General features: G+C 45.8%; 1 protein-coding gene across 4 annotated transcripts; it reads right to left on the minus strand.

Annotated features, from left to right (window-relative positions):
- Window position 1: 1 nt before the first annotated feature.
- On the minus strand, window positions 2-20,341 carry camsap3 (calmodulin regulated spectrin-associated protein family, member 3). 4 transcript variants are annotated; one of them, XM_040189844.2, is made up of 18 exons: window positions 19,798-20,341; window positions 14,430-14,695; window positions 8,528-8,668; window positions 8,201-8,287; window positions 7,786-7,818; window positions 7,090-7,228; window positions 6,866-7,005; window positions 6,695-6,779; window positions 6,549-6,591; window positions 6,392-6,447; window positions 6,084-6,120; window positions 3,952-5,995; window positions 3,709-3,833; window positions 3,121-3,413; window positions 2,925-3,009; window positions 2,663-2,781; window positions 2,450-2,568; window positions 2-2,343 (listed from the first exon to the last, which is right to left on the minus strand). In XM_040189844.2, the coding sequence occupies exons 1-18, from the start codon at window positions 19,928-19,930 to the stop codon at window positions 2,044-2,046; spliced, it is 4,245 nt and encodes a 1,414-aa protein (XP_040045778.2). In that variant the 5' UTR covers window positions 19,931-20,341; the 3' UTR covers window positions 2-2,043. The 4 variants fall into 4 exon arrangements, with proteins under 4 accessions (XP_040045778.2, XP_040045776.2, XP_077939777.1 ...); XM_040189842.2 differs by having other exon boundaries at window positions 6,084-6,156; window positions 19,798-20,313; XM_078083651.1 differs by lacking the exon at window positions 7,786-7,818 and having other exon boundaries at window positions 19,798-20,313.
- Between the last annotated feature and the right edge of the window lie 317 nt (window positions 20,342-20,658).

Consider the following 20,658-nt stretch of genomic DNA (forward strand, 5'->3'; position numbering starts at 1 on the left):
ATGATTTTAAAATGTTCTTTTTATTTGTCTCATCTAGTTGCCAAGGATAGTCAACTTATGAAATGATCATACACAATGTGCTGGCACATGTTTGATAATAGAGGAAAAAGGAAACAACATAAATGTTATGACAACTTCTATGAAATGAATGAGAGACTTACCACCTAAAAAGACATGAAGAATACCCTGAAACTAAACATCAAATGTACCATCTAATGCAAACTAAATAAATACACCTCTGGGTAACATGGGGATTTCTAAGGGAGAATTGCACAGGAAAAAAAAATAAGTGTTCAACTACCACATACTATTCTTCACAAACGCATAAATACAAACATCCACCAATTCCATATGCACTCCTCCACACTCACTTATAAATCGTATTTCCTGAATGCAGCGCTTATCATTTCTCCTCCCACACCTGAATCTCATTCAAACACCACATTTGTTGGAGGCAGTGAGTGATTTCAAAGACAGCTGCACAACAGCAGCTGCTGCAGTAAAGACTGTAAAAGGAGGAGAAGAAACCCAATTTCCAACAGGTTTTGTGATGTGATTGATCTGATCAGAAGCATCTGGGGGACCAATGATTTTTTTTCTAACAGCGTGGACACAAAGCCAAAGTGTTTTACAATAGCGTCTTACATTACTCAAGTCATATATGATGAGGCGTCGAGACGGGAGAAGAGGAGGGCTGTTACAGCCCAGAATGATCCTTTGACACGAAACCTACTGTTTGTATGCACACAAACAGGGAATCATAACAGCAAACAGACTCCTAGTCACAAAGGTTTAAGCAATTTTTAGTTGTTTGACAATATTTTTTCATTCTCTTACACTCATTCTCAAACATACATCTCACTAATGCTTAAGCATCAGGCTAGCTTATTCGGAGCTTACAAAGGTTAACTTACTTTTTACAAATCATTGTCAAAAAAATCTAAGGGATCAGCATTCAGTATATATTAAATCAACATTGATTATCATTTTCACAAATAGCTGTATCAAAGAAATAATAGACATGGTAAAGCCCTCCTTAATTTTTCCAGTAATTATTTTTCAAGATAAGCTCAGATAACATTCCAATTCATCACATTTTGAAAATGAGAAAGCAACTTAAGTGGAAAAAGTTACATGAAGTTCATTCTTCTTTCAGCTCCCGGAGGCTGAAGCAATTTGTCCAGCAAAGAAATGTCAAAACAGTATCAAAAAAACATCCAGATGTCTACGGCTGAAAGAGTTGGAATGGAGTGCGCTAACAACGGGAGCATAGGCAGTTTTTTTTGTTTGTTTTTAAGTGTGCAAGTCCAATGACAACCACAGTCGCCACCACCAGCCCATAGAAGAACCACCCATTGTCCTCCTTTTTCTGGTCATGACAAACCAGTGAAAACACCCCTGAATGGAATGAGTGGTTAGCGTGTGGCCTACATCTGAGTGAGAACAGACATTTCTGCCATTTAATCTAAGATCTCTGATCTGAGCCACCAGACTAAAGAGGGTGAGCTCTGGAAAAAAAGAAGAAAAGGCAGCAAAAGGAAAAGCAAGCAGAATGGAGAGGGGCGGAAACTACTCTGGCCCAAAATACTGTGTGGGCAAAGGCAGTGTGGCTGTCCTTGCTTTGCTGTTTCTTTTTTTTTTTTTTCCTTACGTAAGAGTTGCAAAAATCACTCCAGGGGCGGGGGTAAGGCAAGGCATGAGGAGGCAGGGCACAAGGGAAAGATAATTCCTTATCCCAACAGAATTAGTCGCATTACATTTTACAATCGTAGACGAGGGCCGAGCTAATCAAAAGGCCCTCTGGAGATAAACTATTTTAACTACATTGGCTGAATGAGTGAGTGGTTGTCCCCTTTCTCTGGGCATGTTGAGATAACTGGACTGCTCTCGGGGTCCAAGTCGATAGATGGCCCATAGCCCAACCAGTCATGCTGTCCACTGATTTTGAGCAGCTCAGTTCCTCATTGGCTATGACGGAGGAAAAGGGGAGCTGGTTTCCTGAACGGTAACGCCTCTACCCATCGTCACCCAGCTCTCTTGACATTATTTGGGGGTGCCAAGCTTCTTGGGAGTTCCTGGGCGCTTTTGCCAAAAGTGACCAGGGATGGTGAAAGCGTCGACATTCATGGACATTGTTTTGGACGGGATGGCGGTGAACTGCTTGCGGTCGGAGCTGTACTTGTAAATGGACTCAACCATCTCAGGTGCAATAATCCGTGGGCCAATACCAGTGAGCCGCACCATCTCCTCAGTTTCAGGGTTCATGGTGTAAACCGCTCTGAACTGGCAGCTGGCATCTCTGAAGAGGATGAGGAAGTGGTTGCCCATGCTCGCGTCCATCTCCTGAGGGAGACAGAAGAAGAAAATTAAAAAGAAAACGCATGGTGAATGTAGTAATAAGTCAGTCACTTATAGCCTAGAGAGGGTTGACTTTATTGTTGGACTTTACCTCTACAATCTTGTTTTTCTGTGGTTCATTGACCTTGCCGGCCAGGCAGCAGCGGGTGATGGCATTATGGATGATGAACTTGTTGGACTTAAAGCTAGGCTCCTTGTACAGCTTTGGTCCTGCAAGGCGTTTTTCTCATGTTATTAAGCCAGCAAAACAAAGCTTAATGGGTTCCTTTTCATAATCAAGTTCAGTTCGAAACACGTCACTGACCTGTATATTCCGGGATTGAGGCAGGGGAGGAAATAGTGGAGCCATTTTCCCAATCCTTCTCTCCGTTGTGAGCACTCGCTCGTTTGGGGGACATTAGCCTGCCGGGAGAGTGTGAACGGCTGGAGGAAGTAAAAAAAGAAAACGTTTTGTGATAAACCCAGAGGCTGTGCAATTTTACTAATGCTTTATTTGCCCAGATTTAATATGTAAAATCCGTACTTTACATTAAGAAAGTACAAGCTATAGTCGCTGCGCAGGTTACCTGGGAGACTTCCTGACTGTCAGGCCGCCAGAGTCATTGGCCATGGAGGACAGGTTCATGGTTGAGCGGGAGTACACCTTGGTGCCTACACGGAGGGAAAAAGAAGTAACCATATCGAATGAGTGAGTAAATACATGCGTGGGTGTTGGAAGACTGAATACAAAAAAAGGAGACATGGTGGGTCATGAACATTTACCCATGAAACCCCTGATAGGGCTGTGAGAGAGGACGGAGTCGTCTCTGAACACGGCCTTGGGCCTTTGCTTCTTGACACCGCGGACCGTGGTGGGTTTCTGCCTCAGCACCTTGTCCAAGTCTTCCATGATCTTCAGCTGATGTCTCCTCTCGTACTCCAGGCGAGTGAAGTCTCCCCTGCGCTGAGGCGTCCCCTCAACAGGTGGGGTGCGCGCAGTCGGAGGGGTGCCTGGAGTTTTGGCCCCGTCCTCGCTCTTGTTTGCCCAGCCTTCGATGATCATCCACTGAGGCTTGCTAAAAGTACAGGAAGACACCGTCTGAGACATGTGACCGTCATATCGACAAGGCTTGCTTGTTTGTGGTGGCTTTTACCAAATTTGAGGCATAAAAACATGACTGGTGTATCAGATAAATGATGGCAACAATTTAATTGAATAAATAATAGTCAATAAATCATTAGATACTACTCAGTCATTTGCGTCAAAAATGTGGTTACAGTAATACCCAAACATGACAGATTGTATTTCAAGACATTGTATGCTGCAGTCTTCATTTGGTCGTGATTGTAGCTGAAGAAAAAGGGTCTTACTTTAATTCTTTTTCTTTTTCCTGCTCAAGTTTGCGTCTTTTCATCTCTTCTGCCCTCTTTTGCTGTTTCTCCAGCAAAGCTGCTCGTCGCTGGGCCATCTCATCTTCTGGTCGCTCCTTTTCATCCTAAACGTTAGGACGGAAATCAAAAAAAGCTTTAATCCACTGACCCTAAAAATGCATTTTTTTGCAAGTGCATTTTTTTTTTTTTTTTTTAAATCGAGACGCAGTCATAATTGCCTACCTTGAAAAAGAAACCAACACCTCCTTTGCCCTCGGGCTCCGTCAGTTCACTCATTGAATCGGAGAAAGCGTCCGGCACTTGGCTGTCCTCCTCCCCGTTTCCTCGCAGAGAGATCTCTATCAGGCTACTGCGTTTGCCGTTCAACATCCCCGCCGTGGCGTCGCTCTCGAAGGAGCACTCTGATGGGGCACCAGAGCTGCAGCCCCCATCTGCAATCCTTTCCTTGTTTGCCAAAAAACCATGCGGGGACCCGGCCTCCAGGTCCATACTAAATATACTGTGATCGTCATTGGAGCCCACCTCGGACATTGTGTCATCGGGACGGGGGGTAGGGGCAGGTGTCGGCACGGGGCTGGGTCTTGGTGTGGTGGCGGGAGTTGGTCCAGATGAGCGCAGCTCATCCGTGTCGTCCGAGTCGCCAAATGAGAGCGAGGACAAAGCCTGGTTTTGGGATTGCAAATGCTCTACGCGACGGCGGTGGGGAATGCGGTCCACGTTTTGAGGCGCGGTTATGACCCTTGAGAGGGCCGGGACCTTAACGTCCAAGGAACGGCTGGGTTTGGGGGGCACAGATTGGGCTCTGCGATGGACTTTGGGGGATTTAGGAGGAGTGCTGTGGTTTATTAATCTGTGGGATGGAGAGGAGGAGGTTGAATTGAAGTCTCGGGTTGATTCCCGCGAGTGGCGTGAAGGGGCTTGGGTGAAGGTTTGAGGGCCGGAAACTGCGGGTTTCTTCTTGATCAAGTGGTTCTGCTGCTCGGTCAGCCGCTGCATGTCACTTTGCAGAGAGCTGAGCGCTGCAGTTAGCTTGGACACGGCGTTGTTATAGTCCCCGAGTGGTGCCGCTTTCTCACCACGAGTCCCAGAGCCCTTCTCTCCTGGCGTACCTGCCCTTTCTCTGGAGGGACCGGCCTGTTTGTTGAGCTGCAGTCCTACTTTGACATTACCGTCATCCTCCACCGAGGGGCGCTGTTCATGCCGCTCTTCCTCTTCCATTCGAGCTAGCCTTTCTTCAAGTGTCCCACGGGAGAGGTCATCTGCTGTGGACGCGGTGCTGATCTGGCCGTCCCCTTCGCCCCCTCCTCCGTCACTCTGCTCCTTCCTCAACTGCAGGAAGGCGCTCTTCCCGAGTCTTTGTCGGTGCTTCGCAAAAATGGCCTCAATGCGTTTCTTCTGGGCTTCGATGGCCTTGCGCTTTTCTTCAAGCCGGGTTCCCAGCTCCGACACCTCGTTGTTGAGCTGAGGGCTGTTGCTTGGGCTCTCGTCGGACTTTTGCGCCCACGTGGTCATCTGAGAAGAAGCCGCGTGGTCGCTGGCTTTCGGTGAATCCATAATCTGTTTCTTTTTGCGTTCCGCAAAGCTGGTCATCTTCACGCCACTATCGGGCGCCTCTCGGCCGTGGGCCCTGGCGGAGTTTGACCCGGCCGCTGGGGTGGTTGGAGTGGACTGCGTTTTGGGAAAGTCTTCCGATGCGTCAGAGTCCACGCTGCCGTCTCTCAAGACCGAGTCATCGTCTCGAGAACCTTCAGAGGGGTTTCTGATGCGAGCGGGGGCCCTGGACTCTCCAGCGGGCCGGTACATCATTCCTGAGCGCGTGGGGGCAGAGCAGCTGGTGGGGGTCGGGTTGTTATGTCTGGAACTAGCAGGGTCATCGGGAGAGTGGAGGTAGAAACCATCAGGAGCACCATCGGGGTGTAAGCGAGGCTCCATCTTGTTGTTGCTGTGGATGATTTGGAGAGCCTCCTCGATGGTGGGCAGCTCTCCCGTTTCACTCGGCACGAGGCCGTTCTCCTCTGCCATCCTTGGAACGCTCTGAGGCTGGGTGGCCCAAGAAGCTCGGGGTGGCCCGTTGGAGCCGGGGGGTTTGCTCAGCAAACGGCTGAGGTCTTCAGGAGGGGTGTGGGGCACACGGCTCACGTTTTGGCCCGCCGGGTTGAGTTGGTCCGAGCTCAGAGAGCGGGTTATCACGGGGTTGCCCATCACAATGTCCACATCGCTGTCCAGGCCAAAAGGAATGCTGAAGGACACCGCTGACATGGGGCGGCTAAAAGAGAAAAATAAGCGTGTGTAAGTACCATGAAAATAAGTACAACAAGACAATGTTTGAGTGGTAATGAATACACGAGTTCTACCTGAGAGGTTTTTTGCTCCATGTCTTTCCAACTCCTTCTATATGAGACATTGAGGTAGACTGAGTCAAAGATCCTGAGTACAATGGGGGGGGGGACACACAGACACGTAAAGGCATGCTCACAACACAGATGCATGAATAAAGCAATTCACCAATAAAAAAATATTACAAAAACATACAAAATCTAAACCACAAACAAAAGAATGAGGGAAATCGGTGAACTAGATTGTAAAATGGTAGAGAACATAGAAAACACTGTAGTGCGTCTTTTGGCGACACAATGATGACCGGAGACTGTCTTAATCTTACCTGGCGCAGGAGAGGAGATGGGGAGGAAAGGCTTCTTGAAGATAGAAGGGGAGGTTCTGTGGGGCCGAGAAACAATCTTTTAGTTCAAACTAATGTACCATCCAAAGAATATGCCAGACTACTACAAAGCAAAATCCTATTCAGACAGCTGCCGTACCTGCTGCCACTCAAGCTACTTTGTGATACTGGTGTGGATCCATCTTTGAAAAAAAATAATAATAAATTACACAATAAGACTCATTGCGATAATCTTAAATCATAGGATTATACAATAAGACCAAGGACTGCAACATTTACACTTACCCAATTTGTCTATTGGTTGAACAAATTCTGGCCTTCGTACCTCAAACCAGCTAAGCAGTTCTGCTAAGAAGCTCAGCAAATTGACCTAAATAAATCACAGAATAAATCAGGCATTCAGAATATATTCGTTAACATTTCAATCAGACAATTAATGATCAGGAGTTTGATTACCTGAAGCTCCTGTGGCGTGTATAGCATGTCCTCCAGCGACAAGTGACAGCAACTCTTCAGACAGCTGTCACAAAATTCATGGATGAAGTGCAGGTTGTACAGGCTGTCCGCCACGGACATGGACTCTTTCATGCAAACATCTTACAGAGAGAAAAATAGTCTTGAACACACTTGAAAATATGAAGTACTGCAAAGCTGTTCAGGGTTATGATGTTTGTTGGTACCTTCAAGTCTTAGCAGGCCGGGGCAATAGTAATGTATGACTGCAGCAACAGCACAACCAGTGGACAGGTCTTTCACTTCATCCACCGTTGGAAAGATGGGCTTTTGTTTGGACTGCGTTTTATCCTTCCTGTAGCGGAGCTGAAATAAAACAAATACACACAGAAGTTAATCAAATACTGCAGTGTGACCATAATTATTAATGTTTACCCGTGAAATATTTGACATAAAATTCCATGTCAAAATCACATCATTGATGTCAGGCTTTTGCAAACACTGTTGAACACAACCAAGTATCTCTGGAGCAGAGATAGAATGAAAACGGTTCACTTTCTGCAGGCAGCAGCTGACTAGAAGCTCGTCTCCGTAGACATGCACACACACACACCATGACACACACCTCTGTTGCACAGAGGACCAGCTAAACCGGTTTCATGGCCTGCTGGAGTACCAATGTGATTCATGCACTACTCGTGTGTCAACAACCAGTGCCCTGCCTTACTGACATAAGCAACGTGCACTTTAATGCAGTTTTGAGTCATACAAGTGTTTTCACACCAGCATATGGAGACAAGGGAAAAAAAAAAAAAAAAAAAGAAAACACACCTGACCATCAGATATTTGCTCATAAACTTTGATGAAGACACTGGAGAGATGGAGGGACAAGGGGAAGGAGCAGAGGAAAGGAAGGAACTTACAGGAACAAGTTTCCAGTACCAGCGAGTAGGGCACTGTCAAAAGCGGAGGAGGGACAGGAAAGAGAAAAAGACAAGGAAATGGAAAACAGGAGCACAAGGAGAGGTATTAAGCCTGGAGCCGAAAAACGAGATAAACTAGAGAAAGGGTTGTGATGGCCGTACTTTCTTGTAATGACAAGACAACCTTGTTGACAAAGCAATGACGCCACACTTAGTTTTATTGTGTCAACCTATTGTGGCTGTGCAGGTAGCATTCAAATGAACAGGACCAACACAGGGCGTTTAATCCACAGAATTTTGGGTGCCTTTCTGTAGCACTGAGTGCGTAATCCTCAGAAGATTATCATGCGTGTCTGGTAATAAAAGACGTATGACAAGACAAAGACATACAGCGAATGTGTAACGCATTACTCACAGAGGGTTGAACGGGTTCGGGCTCCGTAATTGCCTGAGACGCGTCATTCTGGGCTCCTTCAGTGCGTTCTCTCAACTTCTGGTTTAACTGGGAGCGTTACATGATAACGCAATGGTTAACACACACATATTACAGATTTAAAGGATAATGTGCATTAGCACAGTAGCAACATACACAGTGGGTTTACAGATTTACGGCATGCTTATTTCAGTAGCTAAACAGACACTGGATCATCTACAGTAGAGGTCTTGAGATGCATTTCTGAACGGACACAATAAAGATGGGTGCCTGAGGAAAGCATTATTCCTTTTCATCTTGTTCACATACCTCGTTAACCCAATGAAGCAGAGCATCCTCCCACTTCGAGGCTCCACCCGGTAGCTCGGCAGAACCACGCCTCTTTACCACAGCCACCGTCTCCATAGCTCCCATCGCCATCAAGGCATCCATCATTGCCAGGTGAGAACTCTGCACCAATCACATGGGAGAAGGGAAAAGACAGCGTAAATAACGACAGCTAGCACAATGATGCTGGTTACTGACACTTTTACTGCCCTAACAGGGCGCTGCTCCCCACTCACTGCTGATATGGCACGTTCATTATTTACCAGCAGCATCCTCCAGAGGTCACCAGAAGCCAATTGCGTCGTCAGAATTTTTTTTCAGCAAGCAAGCACACACACCTCAGTAGTTGTGGCTGGACCTTGGACCCATGTTTGAACAATCATTAAGCAGTTAAATAAGCAATGGAGCCGTACTATAATGACAGGAGTATCCTAGGACGGTCATTCCTCAGCCGTCTCACCTTTATTTGCCTTTCAGTGCGTGACACTCTGAAATATGGCTGTATGACTCATCTGCCACTGAATACAGAATTAGGTGTTCCAATAAGCAGGAAGCACAACAATAAATTCTCTGTAGAAGGCCGGCCTTCCATGGCTTTTTTTTATTTTGGCTCATGGATCGGTTTGTCAAAACAACATCATGGATATAAAATCTAAATAAGTAAATACAACAATTCAAACTATAGTAATATCATTGACTATATTTCATGTTGATAAGTATTTCTATAAGTCTGAGAACATTAAAGGAGCCCTTTCAAATGACCAGAGCCCTTTAAAATGAACCATCAATGTTGTCAGCTCAGTTAGTTAGAGCTCCTTAATGCTATAAACCTGTTACCTCATTAGACGTCGGGCTGGCTTTGTGCCCCGGATCAACTATACATGTCTGAACTCCGGACTGTTGTAAACAATTAGAACTATTTTAAGTACTTTTAGTTTATAGAGGAGGTTTATGCCCAATCGACTACCTCATTTAATTTTTCCAGTTATCCCTTTTTGTGTTTTGAAATTATCAAAATAATCACTGTAGCTGGTAAATAAACTTTTCCTATTTTAGAGGCCTCAACAGGACCAGGGTTCAGCCAGGACTACAGCTTCTTCCATTACAACTCCGTAAATAGAAAGATCATTTAAAATCATGATCTTTCTATTTTTGTCCATTGGCTAATTGCACCTTGTTACGATGTGCAATTCTGGTCAACGAGAGGCCGGGCCGGTCGAAAACAACACATTCCTGTCATGGGGCCACTCCTTCAATCTCCCACATTCAGTTTTGAGCCTAATCTGTGCAAATCAGTGCCTGGTCCCTTTTTACTACTTACAAATTCCACTTTAGAGGCCAGACATTCTTCCGTTAGCCTCTTATGTTGCCCCAGATAGGGGCTAGTGGCAGTCCGGCTTTGCGTGCATGAGCCCACGTCTGCCTACTGAACCCTGATATGAAGTGCTGACCGGGGCAGACCCAGTGCTGCGGCAGGCTGGGCTATGCCAGCAAAGGCTTGTCAGACAGCATTGGCCCAAACTCTCTGGACGTGCTGCAGTCAGTCACTGCTGGCCTGCCCGCCCAAATGAGTTGCCACAATTTGGGCTGCTGCTCAGAGGAAATGTCTGCAGTTCAGAAGGGGGACGACAAACTGTCTGCTATCGCAACTGAGGCTACTCAGAGCTGACAGCTTGCTCACATAGATCACTAAACACAGTAGGGAGTGGCACATACAAGATAACACAATCAACTTCCATTGATTTTGATCATCATATTACTCACAAATTTACAGTTTCACTTTTTTTCTGATGCAAACAGAAGAAAATGCATGTTCTTTTTTCCAAATTGCAATATTGATAAGAGATAAGAGTTGCTAACTCAACTTTTTACAAGAGTTTTTGTTTGTCCAATGGGCAAAACATTAGATTACACTTCTTAATATAATACATTTCAGTTCAAGCCAACTACAACACAATTATACAACCTATAAATTAAGTCAATCAAAACCCAACATTATTTCCTCTCTAAAAAAGGAGGCAGTGAGAACAAAAGAATTGGGCCAGTCGCTGTATTTTAATGTAGTCTCATATTTTGACATCTGGCCACAAAGTGTCGTAGGAAAAAGTGTGAAGGGAGACAGGATGACAGTGAGGGGGAATTGATGAGAATGAAGAAAGAAAGACAGACAAACCTAGCCGGCCACCCTGTTCTCATACCGTTTTTCAGAGTAGAGGGCGAGTGGTGACATAAGGTGCAGAATGAAACGGGAAGGAGGAGGGGGAGCTAGTGGATTTCTCGCTGCAGACCCAGGAGAGCTCGCTAAGCTAAATCACAAGTCTCCCTAATGAGCGGGGAGAGAGGAGCAACTCATGAACACCCTGCATGGAGACTGCCAGATCGCCATAGCAACCAACCAGCTGACCCACAATGCATCTCAACACAAGCCTGACCGACGCTCTGCTCGGTGCCCCTGGCTGAGCACCGGCCCTCTGCTCTGAAAAATCCACCCGAACAACGCAGCAGAGGGAGAAAAAAAAAGTTATACACCCCCCCTTCAATAAAACCCAGAAGCGTAACATCTTTAGCGGCGCCATGGGGAAAATGAGCTTGAATAATCGTGTCAACAAACCAACCGGTGGTACAAACAAGGGAAAGGCATTGCACGGATCATTAAACGAGATTATGATGGGGGGAAAAATCTGATTATGTCTGAAATATGACTTAACCCCAACCACCCCCCCCTCCCTGACTGCCGACCAAGGGCGAGACAAACGGGCGGAGGATCAGCCGGGTCTGGGCCCCCGCAGGGGATCTCAGACAAGAAGTTATCTCACAGCACGCACGCGCACACACGCGCACACACACACACACGCACACACACACGCGCACACACACACACGCACACACACACACACACACACACACACACGTTAAGCAAGAACAACCAGTCTGGAATATAGCGCGCGCGCGCCCCCCCAAAGCATGTTTAACAGTAGATACATTTAATTGCTACCATTAGCTTCTGATCATTGAAGGCCCAAAGCAGAGCAAATGGTGTAAAATGATAGAAAGCCACTTCTATTTACAACTAAGCTCCTGTCTGATGCTCATTTGACCAGAAACCTGCCAACACAGCAGTATTATTTAAGGCAAAGTGTCACCGCCTTTCTGAAACCAACAAGGGACTGCGAAGAGGGTTAGCGAGTGATTGTGATTTTGGGAGAAATACTTAACCCCATCGCTAAACATAATGGATAATGAGGATTATGTTCCAGTGTCTACACAAAGAATAATTGTAACAAATCCGTTTGATGTTGTGGGACATTGTAGGTGCAGCGGTGGTCATCTCTGGCGTGTCAGCCAGTCGTGGATGATGACGTTCAGTCTGCATGGGAGATTATCTCTAATCTGGGCCACCACCAGAAGGACAGTTACCAGTACTACACACACACACACGCACAAACACACACAGCAAGTAGGGGATGAAGGCTAAGCAGCTAGGTTCCTCTGTTTAGCCCCAAGAATGTGCCATCTTCCAAGCGCCACGTTTATCACAGGCCCAGGCTGTAAAGACTCAGCGCCTTGTTTAGGTTGCAGGGGAAGTGCCATTTACTACATTTACAGGATGCATCAAAACTTTTGAATTGAATTAAGAAAATATAAGTATATAGATTTAGTTAAGTATAACTTTTCTGGGGTTTTGTGGAAACTATAACAAGATAACGTCAATGGTATATAACATTGCTATTATTGCCGGTACCTTTTTTTTAATGTCCGGCGTGCCTTTAGAAATCACCACGTAATAAACCCAGAATGGCATACATCATAAGATGCTTCACATTAACCTATAAATGTTATACTGTTACTTTTAGACCTTCATGTTTATAGCTAAAATTCAAATTCTAGAGATATATGGGTAACAATAGCATACAAAAAAGAAGTAAATCTATTTAGACTTGGTTTGAGCTTATTTTGTCAAATTAATTTTAGATGTAACCTCATTCTTCAAATTACCTATAATTCAGAGGAAAATGGTGCCGCCCCCTCCCTCGTTCCAGATCACATGCTTGACACCATTTCCTTCGCAATTTGTTCTAATCTAACTATTTAACACGGAATTCCAAGGACCAGCAGGGATAAAAACCGCAAACGCCTCATTGTGCAGCAGAAGTCTGCAGCTTGACACGTCTCTTTTTGTCATTCATTGATCAGACCACAGAACGTGTACTTTAGAGGGTCATCGCTGCTCTGCACGAATACTGGTCCAGCAACTGAAGCCAGTTCCAGCATCTCGATCACTCCATGAACCACAAATAATGTGTGAGGAATCAGTAACAAAGTGAAATGTCATCAACAGTTTAAGGCATTGGCAGATTAACTGGCAGCAGCGTCGACTTGTCAGTGACAAACGGGACTCTGTATACTTTTTCCCACCCCTGCAATACATCTTCTCCTTTGGTTTGACGCGGATGTTTGAAGGATGGAATACACAGCAGCGTTGCAGCAGATTGCTGCTGTTCAAAAACCGTTTGCTGGCCAAGACCCACATTGGTGCTGCATCCTTCTAATGCTGCAGCAGCGTGACCCACTTTCCTGGCCGGCCACACTGCAGTTACTGAGCCAGCAGGCGACACACAGGCTCACAGAGGAACCCAAGGCCAAGCAAGCAACAATTTAAACAGACATTGAGACTACATTGTTAGAGAAGGACTTCTTAGAATCAGGTACACGATAAGGCGAAAAAAAAGGGGTAAGAAAGATATATAAAGCTCAAATCTTCTCCACTCTGTCCTTAACAGATTCTGCCGTGTCGTTATCTGTACAAAACAAACACTGCGTGTGGTTCCAAAGTACACATTCGTGAGTTTTTACTTTCATTTTGTTATACTAGATGAAGCAGTAACACAATATTGCATTAACTAAGTGCTCGTATCACCAATCCTTTATTGTTAATGGTCACACAATTTCTATGTTATTTAGTTTAGAAAACGTCCCAAACACACGCACACGTTTCCCAGCGTACAATTAAGCTAATCATCGTCGGCAGAGCCGCACCTGCTACAGCAGAGGTGGAGCAAACAGCTTCCTCCTGAAAACAACAACAGACTCCCTGCGTAGCTTTAAGGGAAGACAGCAGCCTGTACACGTTCTGAGGAGGGTAATAATCTGCATAAAGAGGAGGCTTCGTATCAACACTTCCAAATTGAGTTACGATGAGTCATTGTTGCGTTAGCTAGAGCGAAAAAAGATTATATGTTCTAACAAACAAAAAAGCCTTCCTCCTCCTTCAGACCGGGAAGAGCCCAAGTTTGAAAATACACGTCATTATCTCGTAGTTTTCCAGGAGGAGGATTCAGTGCTATATTTTGGGAGTGCGTCAGAAAGAGAAACAAGGGAGTGAGAGTGAGATCCATTGTCACAGGCAAAGAGGACCAACCAGTTTCTCTGGCTTTGACTCACTGGGCGAGTACAGAGTACTCTCTCAAGTCAGATTCTTGAATTTCCTGAGAATGATGCAGCCATTGTCTGGACCTGGGTAGTCTATTGAAGCCAGAGAACCCCCCTCCCCTCCTTTTCACATGCTGAAATTAAAGGAGTCCTCCCTTGTATCATGACTGCCCCTTGTCTTGGCAGCTGGATCCACTCATCCTCTGGGATCATCGGGGGGGGGGGCAGGATTGCATGAGTGGGGTCTTTTTTGATGTCCTCTAATCCATAGAATCAAAAGCATAAACAGGCAACTATATCAACAACCAAGCACGCTCGATCCCCCCTGCAGACTCCTGGATAGCAGAGCATCCGGTTCCACAGGGGGACACATTCGCTGCTCAGGGCGATAGACAAATGGAACATTTCTTTGACAACATTGCAGGCCAGACCGGAGCAGCTTTGCTAGCGTTACCATTTTGATGGGTTTGTGTCGGAGGTCTGCATCGGTCGCCGCTTTGCCTTGGTCTTTGGGGACTACGCCCCTCTCAGCGAGGAGCTGCAGCAGGGCGCCGTTGTCTTTGGGCTGTGCCTCGCCGCCGCCGCCGCCTCCCAGTAGCAGCCCGTACGTCCGGCAGTAGAGCTCCGAGGACTGCAGGAGGCGCGTGACCGGCGGTTTAAGGTGCTCCTGCTCATACTGGTCACAGTAGAAGGGGTCACGGAGCTCGGGGGGGACACTCTCTACCGGGAGGGAAAACAAAAACACACACAAGATAAGAGTCGCAGTGGAGATTGAATAGAACTTGCAAAATAAAACATATGTTGGGGGAGATGTCTTGAATTAGTCTTGAGCATGTTCTGTTTTTCATTACATGGAAACCTGCTTTCTGCCATGTTTTCCGGGGCGCTTAAGACAAAATACCCTTGAGCTGTAATCATACGAGTGAGTCGAGCAGCGTAAGCATCAAGGTCAGTGGGGAGTGATGAGCTCAGAGGTTGACATCTGCAGATTACAAGATGCTCTGCCACTATTTTAAAACAACCTAACAAACTAACCCTAAATGCGTAAACTCAAATGCTGCCTCAACTGAAGGAAAATGAAAGTTAAATAAAATGTAGCACTCACTATTAGCAACTAACTGCAGATGTTTAAAGTATCTGTTCAAACTGGTCTTTCTGAAGATAACAGGTGTAAAAACATTACACTGGTCACACCCTCTGGGAAACAGGTTTCTGTAAATCCAGAGAAGCACACTCAACAGTCTGTGCAAACACGCTGGAATAAGTGTTAAAAGCCTTGATGTAAAAAAAGTCGACACGCTGCCTGTCTGAAAATAGAAACGTATGCGCCTTCGAATGCGTCTTTGAGAAAACAAAGGGGTGGTTCCCAGGGAGGTGGCACCATGTTGTTGTGTCATTATAAAGTGATGTATTGAATCCTCCAGCAACAAAACACCGATGACTATATCTGTCCATGTTTATGCCACCTGGTCCATTTTATTGTAAATAAAGCTCCTGGATTCCAGCAGAACAATACCCGCTTTACCTTGATCGCTGAACGCCGACACGCCCACTGCAATGCACACCTTTCACCTTCCAACGATGACGTATAGAAGAAAAAAAAAAAAAACTTTCCAGAAGGCAAAGCAGGATGCAAATGCCACAACTTAGTGAGACGAGAAAGATCGATACGAGCATGATTTCCCTATGAGACAGTCCAGCTAAGAACAAAGACCTAGTGTCACACACACACACACACACACGAGGTTAAATAGACAATTTCCCCAAAACTGGACATAGAAAACCATAAGAAAACATAAGAGTTATGTTAAATAACTGCTACAAACAGAAGGTAATACAAAGAATGGCCCGCTGGCAGCCACAAGCCCTATCCAGCCAAGGCCATAGGTTCTGTGATGCCTTCATAATGTCGACAAACAGACGTCCAGGGAAATAGTTTGATTAAAAACACAAGCGTGTATGACTGTGGGTAAACAAACAGGAGCCAAAAGCCTGTCACTTTCACGGACCACGGGGTCCGTGCTTATCGTCTGTTGGAAGCAAGAAGGCAAAGTTTAACAACATGTTGCTACATCATCATAAAGTGACGCTTTAAGGGAGCAGACTGAGAACATTTAATGTAGCCGAGCACTTCGAGAGGCCGTTTTCCGAGAATTTCTCTACAGCAGCCCCACATTGTTTATCATCACCACAATAACAAAACCAACCGGTAAGACAACAGCACCAGTTCAGCGATGAAGAGGTGTGTAAAACTGTCAAACACAAGCCATTAAAATGCACACAGGCCCATCGTGGCTGGAACAGGTCGGCCGGTGCTGCCTGATCGCCTGCTGATAACAGGAGCCGTGTGCTCTTCCGCTTCATCGACCGACTGAGAAGCGTGCTGGTCACGTCACGTCACAGAGCGAACATATCTGCACAGAAGGTTAGTGGCAGTCAGCCACAGCTCATTGGGTAAAAGGTTAGACGAGACCCCGTCCCACATCCCTTATCATTTTACATCAAAGCGGAAAACAATCAGCATCGGATTGTAAGGAGGTGCTTGCAGTTTCAGTAAACATTAAGTAGCCCCCCCCCCCCCCTCTATTAGTTTCAAAACCTGCTGGATTCGACCATCTAACCCATCAGGCTGCTTAAAGGGGCATTCAGGAAAAGTACCACGCATTAAATTATTCATAAGAGCTCAGATATGCAGAAGTGTGGAAGGTAAGCGTACAGACAGGATGTTTAAGATCAGCCATACACAACCCCCCCCACCCCCCATCTTGTTTTAGGCATTAGTGCACGCACACATTCCTCCCCTATCAAGAATCCCATTTTGTGACTATTTTGTTTCTTGCGTTGCCACTTCCGCAGAACTCTTCATAAAATTGATTCACTCAGCGTTAAGTGTTTTGACATGACCGTTACGGTTGACTTCGAAATCCTACGAGGAGGACTGAGCTATAGACAAACAAACAAACAAACTCGCACCACGTGGCGGAAAGGGTCCCAAAATCAAGGAAGCAGCGAGAGGGGCCATGTTAGGAGTGGAGCGGCAATGCCTAAAATAAAGCATACAGCTTAGACATCTTGGACAAGACTGGAAGGGATGAGGTATTTTTCATCTTCTGGATGGAAGGAATATCCTAAAGATTCAAATTCAAAACAGCTCCATTTAATCATATTGGTCAATCGCTGAAATTAACTTGAAAGAAGCGCACCTCCAGCAGTACACATGAAGCGTCTCCTGGCTCCCTGTGCATACACAGGTCAGCTTGTTGAGAATAGGACTTCCCCCAGCAGCCCTGCGTATCCTGCACGACATCCTCCCTGCGAGCACTCTAGTCTGATCATTAGAAACAGTCACTGGAAATTGCATTTGAGGACCAAGGCCCAGAGACGCACATCGTTTAGACGGAGATTGTGATTACATTATGGGTGCTTGAGGGACTAACAGGACTACGTAGGATGACAGAGGAACAAAGTGTGCAGGATGCATCTGTGTCCTCAAGTTAGACACCAACTACCAACCAAATCTTTGTAGATTTGTTGTGGTAAACAACTCCTCTTTCAGTTAATTATGACATTATCTTGAGAACACACGTCAATCCTCCAACTCCATCAAGCAGTCTTGAAGAGTGTCATATAGTGAACCAATAGGATTTCCTACATCTTGAGTCAACACTAAAAGCAAGGAAACATCCTCCTCAGGTCCTTGTCCCTTGTTGACTCACCGTAGTTACAAGAAGAGGGCGAGTAGAATTCCTGCAGGCTTTCAGTGCGATCCGAGCGGCTTTGTAGCTAGGTGGAGTTATCAGGTGAAATAAGCACGTTTTGAAACACGCAGGTATAAAGCGGTCTGGTTTCCCTGCCACTTGCAAAATAAAAGATTAGGAGAGGATGACAGAGCCCAACGACCAAAAACACCTGAGCGGAGAGCCGTGATAATTAAATTTAACGGATTCATTAAAAAGCATTGCCAGGCGGAAAGATGAATTGGCAGAAACATGTGAGAATTAGCCTCTGACACGCCTACACACAGAATAACGGGTTCCTGGTCGCATTCCAAAGTTACAAAGTAGTTTAATTCCCCCTTAAATGAGTCATCTGTTACAACAACAAGAGCAGATCAGGAATTTTAACCTTGCCCAACCTTCCATTCACCTTGATGGAAAAAATTATATATAAATACTTTTGTCACGTTATGACAGAAGATCATTGTCTGTCTCATGGTCAGCTAGTGAGCAGCCAAATATCTACAACGCAAGTCGTAAAATGTATAAAATCCTCTAAATTTGGTTGGGTTCATGCTAGCGCAGGCATCTCAGTCCAAGCCTATAAGCAGCTTTTAGATTATCGTGATTGCACATGGATTCATTGTAGGGCAACCTATATAAACCCTAGATATCATTTTATTTTATTTTATTTTATTTAGGTTTTTACATAATTCAGCGCTTACAAGTTCTCATTAAAAACTACTGTTTCACCTTTGTATTCCTCTATATCTAAATAAAGATATGAGATACAGACTGTGTTCCGTGCACGTGAAACTGCATCTTGTATCATAAAGACTCAGATTAAAAACGCTGCCTATTGTTATCATTGGGGTGAATTGACCTGGAAGAGCTGAGGACCAGATGACCCTCCCCCCACCCCCCATCTGGCTCCTGCTGTGCTATCCGTTCTTTTCTACCCAGCGGAGTTTTCGGGGAGTAGAAGATGTCACCTTGACTTTGCAGAAATGCTCCTCGGGTTCTTGCATCTCAGCACAGAGCGTGACGTTGACCAGGGGGCGGGGCTTAGTTGCTAAACACAGCAGTGTGGTAGTCCTGGAAACTGGACCGGCCTGGGATTGTGTAAATCATGTCGTTAAGGTAAAAGAAGTCTAAACCTCACACATCCCTCTAGCAGAGATGGTTGCAGGGTTTTTTTCTACATGCACATCCCAGGAACAACAATGTGTGGTTACCTCATGTCTCCTGTCATTTTAGTACTTAAGGGGAAAAACAGTCCAAGACAATTATTAGACTTCTGTGTGTGTGCTCCAAATGAAAGCAGCATACATATTTGTGTGTTTTCTTTGGGGGAGCTAATCTGTACCAGATAGTGCTTTTAGAAAAAAAGAGACTTCTTATCACCTCAGGGTCAAAAGCTGGCGCTGTTCTACTCGTTGTCTCTAGAAAAGAGACAAATCGAAGTCGTATGACACGCGTGATCCACGCGACACAACTCATATCTTAGGTGGGTGGGTTTTTTTTTTTACATTAGTGGCTGTTTTGTCGAAGGAGAATATAAGGAACTCGCTGACTAATTGCTCAGGTATTTACCTCTTTTCACTAAGTGAACAATGAGCTATTTGCACAGTTATTTGATCCCGAATGGCTCCAGAAGCCGGTGAGTCTTCCTCCACGCCCCGTGTGCGACATACAAACCGCATTAAAAACACACACACACACACACACAGCCAGTAAACCCCCAAATATGTGCGTGAAGCGTGGCGGTTAAAACACGGCGGAATGGAATAACGTGATAAGGCCCGGGGAGGAGGCCCGCTCCTCTAGTGCACCGACGAAATGTGACCACTGAGAACAAATGACATGTGTCAGTCACACACATGCGTAGCGTGCGTGCTGCTCCTTTCATCTGCGTCTCTTTGTGCAGGGGGGGAAAAAATCGCTGAGCTACACAAACACACACACACACACACACACACACACACACACACACACACACACACACACAACGTGTAGTTAGTTTCCCTACATTGCGCCGCGCCGCCGAGCAGATAAAAGAGATTCGCTTTGCGGGACTTGGGTGAATGATGTTGGGACGGAACCTACCTGCACCGCCGTAGGACTTCGCCAACAGCCATCCGACACTTGCGCATATCTTTGCTCGAGTACGATCATATGCATCCGACGGCTTGATGTCTGGGACCACTAAAGTCTTTCTCGCGGTAGGGGAGTCCACCATGGCGAGTTTGCGACCACAAAAAAACAACAACAAAAAAAAACAGAAAGCGATGTTCAAGGAATCATCGTTTTTTTTAGCGGACTATTCCACGCGTTTGGAACTGGGAATACAAATATGGGTTACGGTTTTGTCGGGGAAATATCCGCCACGGAGCTGATTCCAAGGCAGTGAATTGCCCCTGTTTTCTCCCCCCTGTGCGGTGTCGTAGACGTAATCCCCGTTAAATCATCCTGCGCGACCGCGCAAAGGCCCGATCCGCCGGGACGTTAGCGGAAAAACGGACTGTTCCCCTCGTTTTTGCCCTTCTTCGTCCGCATTACTGTGCGCTCCGTAACGATGCGCAGCTCCACCGAGTCCGGGCGATGACTGACTACCAGGTGCTCCACACCGGCACCACTCACTCATCTCCCCGTCCAATAGGAAAAGAGCTTGAGCAATGGGGGCGGGATCTTCCTGGGTGAACACGGGCTGCAGGTGTTGGTGTGACTTTTGCTACCGGTTCATCAGCTGGCAGACCCAATCAGGTGAACACCTGCCCGCACCGCCTAGTTATACGCATATCTTTAGAAATAAAAACACTTTCAAATCCATCCCTTAAGTTAAAGAAGGTGAAGTCCTGGATTCCGAATTGTACATGAGTAAACACAACTGCTAGCACGCGTGTGCAGGGCCTTTAACCTTAACCTGTACTACCTAATTATGCCTTATTTTATAAAAGGTGTTGCGTT

The sequence above is a fragment of the Gasterosteus aculeatus genome, chromosome 11 (assembly GCF_964276395.1).
Source record: "Gasterosteus aculeatus chromosome 11, fGasAcu3.hap1.1, whole genome shotgun sequence".
NCBI lineage: Eukaryota > Metazoa > Chordata > Actinopteri > Perciformes > Gasterosteidae > Gasterosteus > Gasterosteus aculeatus.

What these genes read in the sequence shown, in the direction of transcription:
- camsap3 (XM_040189842.2), bottom strand. Translation starts at nt 19,930, where the DNA reads ATGGTGGACTCCCCTACCGCGAGAAAGACTTTAGTGGTCCCAGACATC. An exon ending in ACACGCCACAGGAGCTTCAG is followed by an intron (nt 6,780 to 6,865) that starts GTAATCAAACTC and finishes TGATTTATTTAG; the next exon opens with GTCAATTTGCTGAGCTTCTT. An exon ending in GTGTTGGTTTCTTTTTCAAG is followed by an intron (nt 3,834 to 3,951) that starts GTAGGCAATTAT and finishes CCTAACGTTTAG; the next exon opens with GATGAAAAGGAGCGACCAGA.